We start from the raw sequence: 18279 nt of genomic DNA, 5'->3' as shown, positions 1-18279 counted from the left end.
TGTCCCAGGACACAGCTAAATGTCCCAGGACACAGCTAAATGTCCCAGGACACAGCTAACATGTGGTGATCTGACGGTAGTTGAGATTGAAGCCTCGGTTGCTGAAGTCCATCGCTTCATTTGCGTCTTGGTTGACGTACAGCACGAAGGGCTTCATCGTAGCTGGTGGAGGGCAGAGGGTAAAAGGTCAAAGATCATGCGATTAACCTGACTATCACTGGGGTCTGAACATGTCTGTCAGCGTCAGGTGGAAGGTGAAATTTCAGCGTCAGCGAATGAAGGGAAAAGGCAAGTAGACAGTGGGTGAGGACATGGATCATGAAAGGAAATAATTCACTTCGAAATCAACTATGTTGAAGTGTGGGGTTCATAAGCTGCTTGAAGGAGTATATATTGTGTGGGCAAAGGAAAACGGATCGAGGTTCTCTTCCTTGTTTACATACATAGATAAGTTGGTATGGTACCATCACACAGGAAGACCATTTGTAAGATTATGACTTCTTGAGCACTATGGTATGACCCTTGAGCACTATGGTACGACCATCAGAACTATGGTACGGCCCTAGAACATTTGGGTACGACGCCCGGGTGTCAGGTCAGAGGCCACGCCATCGTAACCAAGGGTCACAGCGTCGTGTTCTAGAGGTCATAGCGTCGTGTTCAAGGGTCATGGCGTCGTGTTCAAGGGGTCATAGCGTCGTGCTCAAGAGGTCATAGCCTCGTGTTCAAGAGGTCATAGCGTCGTGTTCAAGAGGTCATAGCGTCGTGTTCAAGGGGTCATAGCGTCGTGTTCAAGAGGTCATAGCGTCGTGTTCAAGGGTCATAGCGTCGTGTTCAAGGGGTCATAGCGTCGTGTTCAAGGGGTCATAGCGTCGTGTTCAAGAGGTCATAGCGTCGTGTTCAAGAGGTTATAGCGTCGTGTTCAAGAGGTCAGAACGTCGTGTTCAAGGGTCATAGCGTCGTGTTCAAGAGGTCAGAACGTCGTGTTCAAGGGGCGCACCGTCTTGCTCAAGGAGTTACCACTGACGCCTAAGGACACAAGTGGCTGTGATAACAAGATGGTCAAGCCATGATAACGAAGCCTCATATTGAGGGACTTACAGGTGACCATGTTGGGGAAGCCCAGGCCACAGAAGCGGTCGTTCGAGGCCATGGTGTCGTCTACGCCGCCGGGGATGATGACGTAGTCCGTGGTGCAAGCAGCGCCGGTAGACCCCGAGGCTGGGTTACCTGACGGAGGCGATGCAGGGGTTAGGTCTTGACTCCACAAACCTGGCTACACTCTCCACACGCACCTCGGTACGCCACACACACATCTGGCTACAATCTCCACACCTGGCTACACTCTTCACACACATGCACACACCTGAGTATACTACATACACACACCTGGCTACATTCTCCACACCTGGCTACACTCTTCACACACATGGACACACCTGAGTATACTACATAAACACACACGACTTCTAATCATATCTAATCACTAACTCGTTTGACATCTTAAAATCATCATTAGATCTTGCGTCTGCAAATGATTCACTTAATCATCATCACACCTTCGCTATTCTGACTTAATTATCATTAATCCCATTTTGTGGTTGGAGACTTTAAGACTAGATTATCTTACTGTATAATCAACGTTAGTTACTATCTTTGAATACCTATGAATCCCCGTTCTGTTTGACTATTTGTTAATATCCAATTATAGGGACTGGTGGCCTTATAAGCTAAAGGACCATTTGGAATAACTGACCTCCCCCTGTATGGTACGATCCATAGCCCATGATGGCATCGCCCTAGCCACGGGTTGGTTTCGAAGCCCCCGAGCGAGGCTCCAGTATCAGAGGTTCGTTCATAACCTCGATCCGCTGGACTGAACCTCCTGGACTTACCGACGTTCTCGGGAAGGATGACCTCCGCGTTGTCGGAGACGGTGAAGCCGTAGTTGCCTCCGGTCGTGTTGCGTTCCCAGATGATGCCACAGTAGCCGTCAGCCATCTCCACACACACGCCGTAGTTCAGGTTCGACAACTGACGCGTCCCTGTGTGGTGGAGGGGAAGGGGGGTTGGTTGACTCAGTCTGCTGCTGCTCTCTCTCTCTCTCTCTCTCTCTCTCTCTCTCTCTCTCTCTCTCTCTCTCTCTCTCTCTCTCTCTCAGGCCAAAAACCAAGGCCATTTTTTTTTTTCAATAATGATCAATTTGGCACAGGCAAATAACATACCCCAATCAAGGTCATCTTGGGTCAAAGAAGAACGTTATAAAGTATGAATTGATCATTGCCTCGTAGATGTTTGTAGACCTGACTCTTAAAGGAAGAAAGGTTATACGAAACATGGAAGAGAAGAATTCCACAGCTTAGCTGTTCGGGGAGAGAAGGAGGCATCATAACGTTCAATCCTCGAGTGGCCGATCAACACACACAAGCTGTGGGAAGCAGCAGCAGATGGTCCACGTAGATCATCTCTCGGAGGAAAGTATATGGGGAAGCCAGATAACCAGAAGACCTGGTGGACCATGGTGAGATTATCTACTGGAGGACAGTAACAATATTTGATTGCTAGGAACCTGAAAGATACGAGGAGAGAGAGAAAAAAAAACCTCCTGTGGTTGTCTGCTTGTAGACTGAGTGACGTACCTCCTGTGGTGGGGATGGTGTTCATGAAGTTGAAGCTGCTGACTGTGCCTGAAGAAGCCGTGTAGTACTGAAGACATCCGGAAGGGGCTGCAGAGGCGCCACCGGTCACGGAGAAGAACAGTTGACGATCGGAGGAACAAGTGAGCATCGAGGAGACAAAACGATAATCACAACAATAATACTATCATTGATAATGATGATGATGATCATAATTAAAAAAAATATAGTTCAGTATTGGGAAAAACTTTGATATTGTGTTTATAATCTTTATGAAAAATTTGAATAACTTTGTTATTGTTGGGAAACGATATGAATACAGATGAAGAAAAAGTTTGTCAATTAAATGTATCTCAGAGAATCATCTGCAGGAATGTTAACCACGTTAAAATGCAGGAAAGCAGACTGGGTGTTGTTGAGTTCCTGAGCGAAAATTGTAGAGAAAATATGTTCTGTAATCCGTCAGATATGACCTTGACCCCGGTGAGATGACGATATGACCTGGGATGACCTGGGATGAGTGGTGACGAGGTTGATAATAGGTCTTCAGGTGGGTAGCTCGAGAACGAGAAAGTGAGGAGAAAGCATCTTGGGCGCTGCTCTATGTAATGACCACCTTTAATACCCTGTGTGTACTGTATGGGGAGGGAGGATCACACTCGTGTGTGTGTGTGTGTGTGTGTGTGTGTGTGTGTGTGTGTGTGTCACCTACCTCGGTATGGGGAGTCACAGGGTATCTGGCTCACTTTGATGTTCCACATGCGGTTGGAGACGGTGGAGGCAGCGGACCGGTCCACCGTGACCTTCACCGGGCCACCGTTCGGGTCAACGTTCACATACACTGTTGACCAACAACACACACAATGTACCATACGACAGCGACGTGATAATAATGATAATGATGATAATAATAACAAATATTATGTCATTTATAATATCTTTATAGATAATGATAATGAGAATGATGGTAATAATAATAATCAAGGTGGTTCATAAACTCTGTTCTCTTGGCGTGAGCGCAAAGCACAACCCAGGTGTTGTGTAGCGTGTTGTGAGTCATAACGTCAGTAAAGGAGGGGATCTATGGGTTGTTGTACTGACTGTGTTGGCCGTCGTTGGAGCCACAGATCCTGGGCGCCGTGGCTGGAGCCACCGTCAAGAAGTCGGTGTTGCAATTGCCGTCTGTGTCCGGCTGCGACAACTCGAAATCGATCATGTCCAGACGGAGCTGACAGATGTTGTTGTTGACGCGGTTCACCGTCAGCAGGCACGCGCCAGCGGTGCCCGTGTCGGCGCTGGGGTACCCGGGGTTGACGAAGTACGTGTTGTTGTAGCTGGTCCCACTCCCGCAACGCCGCTGGGCTGAGGGGAACACGTAGATGAAGAACGGAGAAAGAGAGTCAGAGGGAACACGTCACTTGGCGTAGCGTAGGGGGATGAAGGTCAAAGGTCATTAAATATAAAGTCGGGGGTTACATCTCACCTACCACAGGTCAAACAACACAGGTCAGAGGGCAAAGGTTAAAAAAAAAAGATATAGTTTGGGGTATAAATGCTTGGTTTATAAGCTCTGGGGTGGCTGGAATGGGTTCATGTTAGGACAAAGACGAGACTGGTGATTGTGGACTGTCCCTCATTATCGACTGAGGAACTGAATGGAAAACAGATGCTATAACCAGAAGTAGATTTCTGCCATCTCATTGGTCAAGGTGATTCAACAATAAACTCGGGTGTAGTGTAGTTACTATCATCCTGTATGTGAAGTTATGGTATATAGATAGACCCGGATGTAGTGCTATCAATAGTCAGAAAATGGGATCTTACACACACACACACACACACACACACACTCACGGGCCAGCATTAGAGAAAAATCATTGAATCCCAGAGTCCTGATATGGTTGGAAACCCTCCTTACCCCCATAGAAACCCTTCCTGCTCCTCACCCTCCCTACAAACCTTCCCTCCCTCCCTCCCTCGGGAGCAGGCAGCAGAGAAGCCGACTAACCTATACAACAGACGCCGAAGCCCTTGGCGCAGGTGCCTGAGGCCGTGCCCCCGCTGTTGGTGCAGTCCTTGGCGGGGAGGCAGGTGCCCGCCGTCATGGTGGTGTCCGTGGTCGTGCACTGGTCAGGTTGGATCTTGAGCAGCACCACGAACACTGCCGGAGGAGGAGGAGGAGGAGGAAGCAAAGGAATGTCAGGAAGGTCAGTTCAAGAGCATGAATTTATTACGAACAAAATTGACTCGATATTGTGAGGGACAAAGTTGAGTATGTTGGTTCAAACCCACTGACAAAACTTTGATTCTGGATGACGCTACGCCACTCTAATGGCCTTTGGCGCCGCCAAAGGGGCTTCAAAGTAAACCTTCAATTTGGCACTTTAATTAAAAATCAAAAACCTAATTGAAAAAAGATGTATTGATAATAATTAGCATGTTTACTTAATCATCGAGAACATTCAGAAAACCTCAGTCACTAATCCTAGAATGTCGAAAACGATTGGACTGACACCAATCCGTCGAGGATCACTGGCCAATATATCCCAATCCATTAACAATCATTGGCTACTAACCCGAATCTGTCCACAATAATCGGATATTAATCCCAGTCCGTCACAGCCAGTGACCCTAATCCATCATCAATCATTAGATGGCACCCACCCCAATCCGTCGAATATAATTGCCCACTGACCCCAATCCGTCCATAATCGCCTCACGATGGTATGGATAAACTAACCTTTGTCATCCCTCTCGGTGTTTGTCAGGCTGGTTCCATCTCCCTGCTCCCGCAGGACTCCCTCGCTTTCCTGTAAGTCCACGAGATCCGATGGCGCAGCCGCTACCATGCCCACGCCTAACAGAACCACTGTCAACGCCAGTTCGACTCGCGCTCCTTGAACCTAAGGAGAGAAAATGGGGTGCGGAGTGATTACCTATTGGTGATTAGAGTGAGTTGGGGGGGGGGGGGGTGTATGATCGTGGCAACCCACCTCTTGAGTGATGAGTACTACACGAACAAGGAAGTGCGTGTCCATTGCTATGCATGTCCGTAACAGTACGCATGTCCATCGGCATAAATGTACATTGTCATTGTCTATTGAATCGTACCTTAGTATCAATCAGTATATGTCTGACGTCCATGCCAAGGACTGTATGTCCTTAGCTCAGGTTGGCATCTGTAGTTCGTGTTCGTAGAAATTCATACTCGCATCAGAATATTCTCACAACAATACACCTCTCATGACCGTCTCGAGGAAAGACTCCAGAAAATGAAATATCTATTTTCATGCACAGATAACACTTATGCTGTTATATTACAAAATGATTATCTTGCAGCACCAGTTATAGTATATTACTTCTAGCTCATTCTGGTCCTCATATATCTACATTTTATTCAGCATTTAGACATAACTATTCATAGTAAAGCGATATCCATAAAATAAGAACATTAATGTCTATTCAGGGAGATTTATTCGACATAATTGACGTGCAACTCTGTAACGAAAAAATTGTGCTCATGAATTCATTAATTAAAGTTCTTGGTTTGGATTCACTTGGTGGCTGGCAGCCATTGTGACGTAGGTGCAGCGGTCGGCGGCCAGTCCGGTGTGTTTGGGTGTAACGGTCTGGCCAGTGTGACCGTCCAGCCCCGTGACCTGAGGATGCATTACTGGGGGTGTGAGAGGGGCAACAGAGAGGTGGACAGCGGAGTCAAACAAACTGGGAAGTCCGTTAAGGTAGTATCATCTGGTTCGCTGTTATTTGTGCCTGTGGGGGTTGTGAGGGTGATTGTTTAGAGAAGGTGTTTGTGTGTGGGAGTTGTTGTGTATCTAGGAGGTATATGATATTGTGGGATATACTTAGTGCTGGAGTGGTAGGGTACCGAGTGTGTGTCTGGTGGTGCATATATATATATATATATATATATATATATATATATATATATATATATATATATATATATATATATTATATCCCTGGGGATAGGGGAGAAAGAATACTTCCCACGTATTCCCTGCGTGTCGTAGAAGGCGACTAAAAGGGAAGGGAGCGGGGGGCTGGAAATCCTCCCCTCTCGTTTTTTTTTTTCTTTTAATTTTCCAAAAGAAGGAACAGAGAGGGGGGCCAGGTGAGGATATTCACTCAAAGGCCCAGTCCTCTGCTCTTAACGCTACCTCGCTATCGCGGGAAATGGCGAATAGTATGAAAAAAAAAGAAAAAAAAAAAAAAAAAAATATATATATATATATATATATATATATATATATATATATATATATATATATATATATATATATATATACTGATAACCAAGAGCGATTATGAAACCGATGGCGCTTTCGTGTATTACTTTTTCAGGGGTCAGTTTACCTTTGTTATCAGCAAATACTTAAATCACGCCATCACTGAAAATTCTGCATATATATATATATATATATATATATATATATATATATATATATATATATATATATATATTTATTTATTTTATTTTGCTTTGTCGCCGTCTCCCGCGTTAGCGAGGTAGCGCAAGGAAACAGACGAAAGAATGGCCCAACCCGCGCACATACACACGTATATACATACATGTTGACATATATATATATATATATATATATATATATATATATATATATATATATATATACATATATATTCTTTTTCTTTTCTTTCGTACTATTCGCCATTTCCCGCAATAGCGAGGTAGCGTTAAGAACAGAGGACTGGGCCTTTGAGAGAATATCCTCACCTGGCCCCCTTCTCTGTTCCTTCTTTTGGAAAATTGAAAAAAACGAGAGGGGAGGATTTCCAGCAACCCGCTCCCTCCCCTTTTAGTCGCCTTCTACGACACGCAGGGAATACGTGGGAAGCATTCTTTCTCCCCTATCCCCAGGGATGATATATATATATATATATATATATATATATATATATATATATATATCAAAAGGTGCTTCCAATCAAGAGTTTCGGATTTACTTAATTCATGATCAGTGAGCTGCAATGATTGTGAAGGTTTCTGAGGAACTTAGTTGAAATGTAATATGAAAGTCTATTAACATAAAAATTTTGATAGTAAACTAACAGAAACACAAGCTTTAATAAAAAATATTCTTATGAGTTACAAATATAATTGTTGTTTAAATGATAATGTTCATGGGCATTATTTGACATAGATATATAGTTACGATCATGATATATAATAGATAATCAGATAAATTATTAAGTAAGTTGATGTACTTATATATACAAATGAAAATTGGGGAGAAATATGTTTGTCCCGTTAACTATATATACTTAGGTAATATATGACATGTATCCGAGGTAGAATTATAATCATGAAATACTTTAATAAAACACAAACTGACTTTGCATTCAAACCATGAAATTATCAGCAATAATTTTGGACACCTTAGCCAAACGTAAAGGTTAACTGACGAATGAGAAAGAACTGAGAAAACGAAACTTATGGTTTAGGGATGACTAACTTAATGGCCTAACACTTCGCGACTGTGCTTGTGGGGAGGGGCAGGAAGGTAGGAAGAGGCTAAGTTAACCTATCCGGCGAGGATAAGTACTTATTAGCTTCGTTCTCTCCCTCCAGATAGATAGTCTTTCTAGAATATGGAATTCACACGTTAGATTGAACATCTGACGAATCCAGAATCTTAAAATCATTGGACAATACATCATGGTCATATTTCTGTGAACGTTGTGTAGCTGAGAAGTTCATTATTCAACCTCAGCTTAAGATGAATAAATCTATGAAATCCTTGACTAACCCCCCAACCAACCAACCTTAACCCAAACTAAGACGTTAACCTAATTTAACCTCTATCATGAAACAAACCAGCATGATAATGTTAAGACAATGTTAACCACTTCGTACGATTGTGTTTGCAGTTTGCAACATGGCAGGAACCATCCGTACAGCATCTTTTTTGGCATGTCTGCTGTTATCATTGTTTACGGCTCTGTAGAATATTTGGGTATTATCATTATATACTCCTACATGAGGGCACTATATTAAGTTATGGCTGCTGCGGCCACTGAGCTGGTAACATGACTATTATATGCCGTTAAGCTATCATTATTATTTATGGCTATGTGAGTCTGGTAGAGTATTATTATTTACGCTGTGAAAAGCATCTGAGCTTTTATCATTATATACATCTATACACGGCTGGCATCTATATAATCTACTGTTCAGCGCATTTCGTATTTCAGTTAGGATTCATCTCATGGTCATGTCCTAGCTTAACCTGGGTCGTCTGTAAGTAAGCGTTGGTGTAAGACAAGAAATGTCATGTATTTAAGCTGCCTCATGTTACCTCATGTACGAGCGATGGTGACGTACTTGAATCATTACCACATCCATGGCACCAACCTAAGCTTCAGTTTACGTATGGAACTACGTGAACACCCATAAAACAACAGAGGACTTACAATGTTAAGATTCTGATGAAACACTTTGTGAAAAAATGTAATAATAATAATGATAATAATAATAATGCTAATAATAATAATAGTAATGATAATAATAAAAGACTGAGTGAACAGATGATGACTTTAAATGTTAGTGAAGGCTAGGCTGTCTCACCCAAGTGTCGCGTCACCATGACACTGTCATGAGGGGTCGTAAAGTCGTGCTTTCCAGAGTCGTACAGTCATGCTGAAGAGTCGTACCGCCGTATTCATGGGGTAGAAGGCCATCACAAATGACAGCCTTGAGATGGCGGTATTCTACCATACATGTCTCATCACTACTTAGATTAAAAGGCATTATAATTGTGACAACACTTTAAGGTTACCAGAAATTAGACGACCAAGTGTTTCCGTTTCTGAGCAGCGTACCTACAGAGGGTCTAGAGATAAGGAACGTGGGGGAAACCTGATAACGCTTATCATGTACTTGTGTGAGCTTCCCCACCGTCCTGGCTATGTGGGTATTGTTCACTGTATTCTGTCTTAATCATATTGTGCTTCCGTTTTTCAGTTTTGAATAAGTCGTTTGTTCCTGATGCGATCTCGCTGAAATGACAGAAGCAGTTTCATCCCTGACAAGCAGTGGTAAAACACACACGTGTGTGTGTGTGTGTGTGTGTGTGTGTGTGTGTGTGTGTGTATGTGAATTGTAGCGGTTAGTGTTGGCGACCGTGATGCGTTCCTGAGCGTGACTCATTCACGGGCCGCCCAGGGTCGAGCGCATAGGTTCGAATTCTGGTTGCGGCAGTCGGTTCACAGGCAACCCAGCTGCTCATCCCCCGCTTGGGATTGGTCGATAAAATGGGTACCTGGCTCAGGCTAGGACATATAGTGTTAATGAGATGGCCTTGATTAAGGCCTGAGCCGCCCGTGCCGTCCCAGCTAACAAAAAAAGAAGAAAAAAGGGAATCGCGGCATACGGTCCTCAGTCAACCCAGGTGTTTATGTTCCCCCGAGGTGCTGGTCGACCCAGGTGCTGGGCGATAAAATAGATACCTGGCTAATGTTGTGTACATTTATATAACGATAGTGAGATGACTTTTATCAAGGCATTTAGATAATCTAGGTGTACAAAAGTAAAAAGCTAAGTCACATATTAGTGAAGTGGAATATATTGCATTTTGTACGATAATATCACTGTAAAATAGAGAAGTTCATTAAAAAAGTTATAGTTTGTTATAAACAGCAAAAATGTGTGGTGTTGGAATGAATATATTTAATGTTTCCATTAAAACAAAACTTCATCATTATTTAAAGTAAATTGAACTTTTCTATCAGGAAAATGCATTTGGTTTTCAATAGCAAAATCAAAAGATTAAGAAAATTAAATCTATAATTGAAATAGAGATCTTACCTTTACAAAAGGCTTAAAATTAAAAATTTAGAATAAGTATATTGTGAAATAAAAGAAATAAACCGAATGTATGTATAGATAGAAGATAATACATAATGTTTACAAAAATAAATATAATATCAAGCAGGAGAAGCTAAACATTAATAACGTTGTGGTTTTAACATGGTCTCCGCTAGGTGGATAGCCAGCCTGCTTTCTGCTTCCTCTATATTTCCTTTCTCTAGTCTATTAAATTCTATCGTTCATCCTTTTTTCCTTGCCTTACAAATTGTCCCTTTGCACAGATATTCTTACCCGTATAAAAACTTTCGAAGTTTCTATGTGCAGTGGGTGTGTGTATGGAATGTGAATTATCATGAATGTCGGAGGTGTTCAAGACTTTTCGATTTGTGGTTATAACTGGACGTTGTTGACCTTAATGACCCTGGCAGTCGATAGGTGTAAAGGCCCCCCCCCCCAAAAAAAAAAAAATGGTTCATGCAGGTACATGACTCCAGTCACCACTAAGTTACGTAATTCATAATCTCCACAAAGTATCACTTTGATGAGATTAAATGCATCTGGGCTTTCTAATTCATATTTTGCAGGATTGAACGTATCATTAGTTAACACTTATTGGGGCAACACTTTTCTGTAATTTGCCAAAGGACGAGGTTGTTAAGATAGCCTTAACTACATGAAGCTCACTCTCAGGTTTACCACCAAACCATGAGTCATAGACGCTGCCAAATTAGTGTTTGTTTTGAAAAGGAACTTAACTTGATTGCCTTACGCTAGTGTACATGTCATCCTAGTATAGTGATACACTACAGAAATTGCGATCATGTACGCTTCATCTTGTGTAATTATTAGGCTTTTATATTCCTATAAAATTACCTCATTATGATTTGGTACACAAACACATGAAAATTGTATAGCTGCAGCTGTGGGAAATATATACAATATCTGAAACTTGTTTTATACCCAAATTTTAAGTTCGTTCCCTTAATAGTTTTTTGTATTCCAATCGAAATATTGTGGTATGTATAACGGATCCACTGCATTGACGCGATGAATAACCAATTCATTCGTTATCGTAGAACACCAATGGGAAATCTAATCAGATAAAAGCCTGTTAAACTGAAGGCCGGAGGTAAAACCAGACTTCTCAATGAAACTTAGACATAAAATTTCTGGACGCAGTTTTGTAAGATGAATATAGAAGAGGAGGAAAAGGGGATGAATTAGAATAAATTGAGCAGAATGATCAACAGAGAAAGCAGAAAATAAAAGGGTTTAGATAATATATCTAGGTTAAGGGTATTTCTAGATTAAGGGTATGTCTAGATTAAGGGTGAATATAGATTATGGATATATCTAGATAAGAGAAATCTTTATCCTGGGACTCGACCACCGATACTAAATTCAGAAGATCCGGATAGCATAAGCAAACTGATCACTCGAACATATGTTGACAGTAGTAAGATATATTAACACTAGTAAGATAATTGCGGAGGAAAGTTGTATTAGAGACGAACTAACGCAACCCAGAGGTAACAGCGTAACTACCAATCGAGTCGTCAGCCAACCAGACAACGTTTGTGAAGTTTGATCAATGCGTGACTTGTTTTCCTTCATTCCTTCGTTTGATTTTTTCTTCTTGAAGAACTGTCTTGTTTCGAACTCCAATTATACAATGCGGAAATGTTTGTTGCTTGTGTGATGGACTTTCCTTCGAGTTGAGGGCCACTCAACCAGTCTTATTACCGACGTATGGGTGTACCGTCAACATCCTCATATCATGTATACGTAGCTAAGATAACATGTTTCATCATACCAACAATAAATGTAGGAATGCATCTGGGCATGAAGTATTTCTCCATTACCATAGAATCACCAAATCAGATTGAACAACAGCAGCGCAGCGAGTATTTACAGACACACTCCTGTGTGAGCATAGGGTTGATAACAACCTAACCACCTGTTTCATACAGTAAATTCATCATACAGATTAAGACAGTCTCCCTGTAGTTCAGATCAACCGCAGCGTCTGGGAATAATACATATTTCGGTATAATACGTTTTCTTGAGAAGAGTTGAACTAGTTTGATGTGAAATGTACTTAAGAACATAAATAAGTATCAATATGGGACAAAATCAACTTATCAATTTAGGGAAAAGATTCTGGAATGAAAGGATCATTAAACCTATTTCCTGCCTAAATCTTTAACCACTGCAGCCACCACGCGTCACGGCTGGCAGACTGTACCCTACCTTCATGGTGAGTTGTACGTTCCTGTCGCTACTGGATTCCTTTGACTACTACTCGAGAATGGCCGGTGTTGGCTCATTTAAATCCTCCGTCGCAGCGGCGTTTGGGTAGGCGGAGTTGCCTGGAGGCGGCAGATCTCATGTGACCCCTCAGCTTATCAACAATGGCTTGCTTGGCCCGCCCAACCTGGTTGGCGGTGTCCGACACCCGAGACAGGTCTGTGATTTTCACCCCTTCCCGAACTTGAGAATAAAGATATAGACGTACATCTCTTACATACCAGTTGTCTAGATTCCTCTGCATCGTACTAGATGTGTTAGAGCCATTGATGATTGTGTCAAGTTCGAGAAATTCGTATTGCAGGTAATTGGAACGATGGTTCCGAGTGCTTAATGTACCCTTCCAAAAGGCTCAAATGGAACGTAGTGTGAGAGTTACCAAGCCGTATTTTGTACAGACAAAAAGACTTGTATGTGTTGTTTATCTTCCATGATGTGACACTGTGAGTTAACCATGCTTAATGGAAGGAAAGTTTAAAGAACGTGGCGATATCAGAAGTGTTCCAAGAGTGTGTGGTGTTCCCAAGAATCAATTTTTGCACCTGGTATCTATATCTACAGGAATTATAGAGTATCTTCAATATCTTTTTGATGAATCAACTAAGAATATCGGATTAGTGCGTCGCTTACATGTCTGATTTTGAGAAGAGATCAGGTTGAGTGGTTGATAACAGGGAACATTACGATACTAGGACAGTGTAGTAGAAAAAATGTAATTCAACTTCAGTAGGATTTATAGTTAAACAAGAACGTAGTTTGTTATTGTGCCACACAGCTGCAATTGCTTTTAATGTTATTTAAGTTAAGATAAATTGTCTTTGGAATCCGTGGCCCAAATTTGTCTGTCCCCAAAATAAGACATTTCATATACTTTTTTTTAATTCAAAGGTAAAAATAGTATTTATTATGGATAATCAAATGCATCTGTAATATTCTGCAGTTGTCTTAAAACAGCAGAAATGTAAATCTGCTCGAATTCGACATGTGCAATGTTCAAAATGCGCAGCACAACGTGGAATTCACCTAGATCGTGAGATCTTGCGCTAATCGAACATTCATTCCCATTAGGTCAGCATCGAGTCGCTGGGAATATATTGTCATTGAAAATTAATGCTAACGTAATTATGCAGTAGCAGCATGAGAGTGTGTATGAACGCTCAAAGAAGAATATATGCCTGCGCTTTCCTGTCAGATCAAGGCAAAGGACCTGGAAATATGTATATCCGGTAAATCTTATGTAACATCTGCTTTTCCAAGGGTTCGCGACTTGTTTTTATGTAGATGTATCACCAAGTGGTCGCTTTTGAGCATGTTTATGGACGGATGTCGTGGCTTGGGCGAAAGAACTTCACTAAAAACTGAATGAAATGCTTGATCGGTGAGAGATAACTCGCCATCCATTGATCGAAGTTTGGGCAAATGTTTCTTGGGTTTATTGAAGAACTCTCTATTAGAGTTATTGATGTTCTAGCTATTTCAACTTATGCTATATATATATATATATATATATATATATATATATATATATATATATATATATATATATATATATATATATATGCTTTTTTCTACATGGTGTGATGGTAGCGCCTATGTTGATGACTGCTTTTTATATTGCTAAGTTTCGCGAGCGTCAGTAAATTCTTTTATAAAAGGTTCCCCCCCCCCCCCTTTTTTTTTTTAACTGAGTCAGTTTTCTTTCTCGTCTTATTCGTGATATATTCAATGGGAAGTAGACAGCAAGTATGCACTTTGCCTTTGCTTGTATCACGCACTGGCCTGATTCTGATGTTTATAGTCATACATTGACTTCATTCAAACTCTGTTGCTTTCACGCGCACGTGTCGTTGTACCACTTTGTTTCTGGTCCATGTATTATCCAGGAAATGTTTATTTTTTTTTCGTATCTCTGCTGCTTGGTACCAAACAGAAGGCACAGCACAAGCTTTCTGTCCCACTTCGGTTTTGTACCACAATAGATTCAGCCATTCTTGAATTAGGGCACAGATAATTATGTACAGAGTTAATCATTTGTTTCGACATTATATGAGGCTGCCAGACTCCGAACCATTGTACTTAACGAGTTGGTTAACTAAACTTCCTCAAACGATGGGCAGATGATTGGAATATAGTTGTTGCTTTCTCTTAACGACTTGTTTGTGGTTTATATCAGATGGTTCGAAGATGTGCAAAGGATTGGGTTATTTAACTTGCATTGATGACATGAGCGTTCAAAGCCAGTCACGCTGACTTCGAAAAATTGACGAAATTCCCGCATCGTATCACGATTTGAATACTTTTTGTTCATTCATAACAAACTGTGTTGTGGTTTGGTTATGAATTATGCACCTTACGGTTAAAGGTATCTGAAAACTAATTCGTAATACTTCTCTACGTTTGCGTTGCTATGGGGCTTTCACTCCTAGCCTTGCTGATAAAGCGGTTCGTTTTGTCCTCTTTACTCAAGTATCTGAACCTTTCGTAATCCTATATCCGCCCCCGATAACCTCTTTTCTTGAAATCCAGAAAACACTTTTTGAATAAAAGCAAAGATCATGAATATTAGATGGAATCTTCCGCGTTTTTAAAAGAGTGTGCTTCTATGCCTCACGCCCATGCTTACTCGTCTGTTTCGCTCTTGGATGAAAATCGGAACTTTCACTTCTTGGAAACTTGTATTGTTAAGGCATGTCTGAGAAAGAGAAAAAGGGGGAGTTGTGGGTGACTGGCCCCACTAACCGATTCATTTATCATCCTATTGCACTGACATTTACCGATTCCACAATGCTGGAATCTTTCCTCAGTACCGGTATCTTAAATAAGCATCTTGAATCCTATGTGGGATGGCTTTTGCGTGGCGATGTCTAACGATTTACCAGCGTCCGGTCATCTGTGATAGACTTTTGGGGAATCTGATACACATCAGCCAGTGATATCACACAATAGGTTGCAGGGTGTGGCATTGGGGTTTGATCTCTCTTTAGATTTCGTGCTTTTGTCCTTCTCTAGTTTCCTCTGTGGCCGTGTTGTATCCGTGATGGTTGATGAATCGATATTTTCTTTCTTACCCATCAACCACAGTGTCCACCAGGGTTATGTCTGTCTGTCTGTATCTCCGCTCTGCCTGCTTTTTATCATCAATTTCCTGAGTTAAACATATGATTAAATGTACTCATAAGCTAACGACTCGACGTTGTATTACTTAACATTTCATTCAGGTCTTCCCCAGTCTTCGTTTGCTCAAGTGACTTCTCTTCAGAACTGCCTTCACAAACTCGTAAACATTTAGAGATGTATAGATAATTCTTTAGACGTGGATAGATATCCTGCAGGTAGACGTGGATATATGCCAGACATATGCTTAATGCAAGACAAATTCCCACTTAATAAACTCAATATATATTTTTTATTGACATCGTAATGTAAGACTCGGTTGTTGACCGGAACCCTATTCAACCCGTCTGTCATACACGTAGATCCTTTAAGTCGTATTATTTTCTGAATGATTTACTCTCGTATGATATTTAATTTTCGTAGGTTTTGGTCCGTGTAGAAATTCGCGATTGGGTTTGCAGAATATTTTCAGTAGATTTCGTACTGCCGAGTGTAGCCTTACAAGTACACTTCACACTGGACACTCACACACTCACGGGTCAGTAGGAAGGTGCTAAAGATGTCAAGTGATGATCGTATATTTTTAAAAGGGTTGTTATCATTGGTCGAGGGGAAAGTTGTAGGTGATGAAGGGCTATGTTATAGCTGGTGAGGTATGGGATTGTCACACTTATCGTCCGTGGCACAGACTTGTGGGTGGAATTAAGGTGTTTTGCTTTTAGGAATTTACTGTGTCATACTTTGATTATGTTGATCGTGTTTGGGATTAAGGTGTGTCATGCCTAGGGATTTTGATATCATGCTTAGGATTGAGATATCTGTACTTAGGATTGAGTTATTCTAATTCGGGACCGATTATACCTCTGTGGCAGAGGTTTAGGAAAGGAAGAGGTGCTGTATGGGGGTGGGATGTATGAAGGAAGACGCTTTAGGAGGTGGGATTCATGAAGGAAGAGGCGCTGTAGGAGGTGGGATTTATGAAGGAAGAAACGCTTTAGGAGGTGGGATTTATGAAGGAAGAGGCGCTGTCTGGAGCGTATTTATGCAGGGTAGGAATCTTCGCTGGGGTATTTGTGCTCAATTTCTCTCACTAATCTCATCCTTTGTGGCGTCTATCCTCACACTTGCTTTGTTTCTACCTTGGTAATCCTCCATTAATCTCCACCAGGGAGCAATGCTTGCGCCATTAATCCATCCTCATCAGTAAATCGTCTCAGCTTAGATTCACTATTATCTTATCCTGACTAATCCTAGCTAAGCCATCCTCATGATGCTTCTTGCATTCACGGTCAACTTGGCTTTCATATAAAGGAATACTGTAATTAATCAACGTAATTTGCATATTGCCAGAACGTGTGTGTGTGTGTGTGTGTGTGTGTGTGTGTGTGTGTGTGTGGACGACCATGACCGTCACAATCCAGGAGCCATTGATCTTTTTTTCTTCCCTCTCTTTGTGCGTGTGTTTGAAAAGCCTCGAGTCATGTTGAGGTCGAGGGTTCGAATCTTGTTTTCGTGCCAGGTGGAAAGTTCGAAGCAGCAGCATCGTCCAGGTTCGTCTACCAGGACCTGGTGCAGGTGACTGGTAAGACCTGCAGGTAGCCAGACGTAATGTCACGTACGTTACGTCTGTATGACCGAGACTTCCACATCAGATTTTTATTCCGGACAGACTTTGAAGAAAATGGATATCGGGTGTAAAGGGATTTTAGAAACTGGGAAATGGGTGTTAAAGCACTTTGGAATGATGGTAGAAAACAGGTGCTAACGTAGTTTGAGAAGTGGGGATTGGGTGCAGAAGTAATTTGAAAATGGGAAGTGGATAGAAAAGTATTTCAAGAAAATGAGTGCGAAAGTACTTGAGGAAAATGGGAAGTGGTTACAGAAGTCTTTCTCCCCTTGTCTTGCCGCAGCGCGATGGTGATCAGTCCTCGAACGCAGATTTTCACCTAATGACCTGTGACCTCGCACAGTTCGGGCAAACAAGACTTTCAATATCCAGCGTCGACGTGTTACATAAAATGATTTACATCCGCTGTAGCAAGGAGTACATAACATGTCATCCCGTGAGTACGAGAGCAATGTAATTATATACAACCAAATTCGCCCATCATCTGGTAATTCGTCTATGTATCGTTTATGTATATATATATATATATATATATATATATATATATATATATATATATATATATATATATATATATATGTATGTATATTAGTGGATGGGCCATTCTTCGTCTGTATCCTGGCGCTAACTCGCTGACGCGGGAAAGAGCGATTATGTATCATGAAAGATACGAGAGTCAGACCCGGATTGTCTGAAGACCCGCCCACCCTCGCGTTGGTGGGCGGGTCGTACGTAAAAGGAATCGAACT

The 18279-nt window shown here is 41.6% G+C and overlaps 1 protein-coding gene across 2 annotated transcripts in view; it reads right to left on the bottom strand.

Annotated features, from left to right (window-relative positions):
- LOC139762507 (uncharacterized) overlaps positions 1-12871 on the bottom strand; it is a 13908-nt gene extending 1037 nt beyond the window's left edge. For both annotated transcript variants that reach the window (XR_011715728.1, XM_071687487.1), the window contains exons 1-9: positions 12733-12871; positions 5377-5539; positions 4645-4797; positions 3738-3998; positions 3349-3477; positions 2640-2726; positions 1896-2045; positions 1102-1230; positions 1-162 (exon numbers count right to left, since the gene is read on the bottom strand). The exon at positions 1-162 is cut by the window's left edge. Coding sequence is in view for 1 of the 2 variants with exons in the window: in XM_071687487.1 (XP_071543588.1) it covers positions 56-162; positions 1102-1230; positions 1896-2045; positions 2640-2726; positions 3349-3477; positions 3738-3998; positions 4645-4797; positions 5377-5539; positions 12733-12738 (1185 nt within the window). In the remaining variant the exon portion in view is untranslated. The remainder of the gene's footprint in view (positions 163-1101; positions 1231-1895; positions 2046-2639; positions 2727-3348; positions 3478-3737; positions 3999-4644; positions 4798-5376; positions 5540-12732) is intronic.
- Positions 12872-18279: the final 5408 nt, after the last annotated feature.

Source organism: Panulirus ornatus, chromosome 43 (genome assembly GCF_036320965.1).
Source record: "Panulirus ornatus isolate Po-2019 chromosome 43, ASM3632096v1, whole genome shotgun sequence".
In the NCBI taxonomy this organism is placed as follows: Eukaryota; Metazoa; Arthropoda; class Malacostraca; order Decapoda; family Palinuridae; genus Panulirus; species Panulirus ornatus.
The sequence above is the reverse complement of the archived record's forward strand: the minus strand, read 5'-3'. Positions and strand labels throughout refer to the sequence as shown.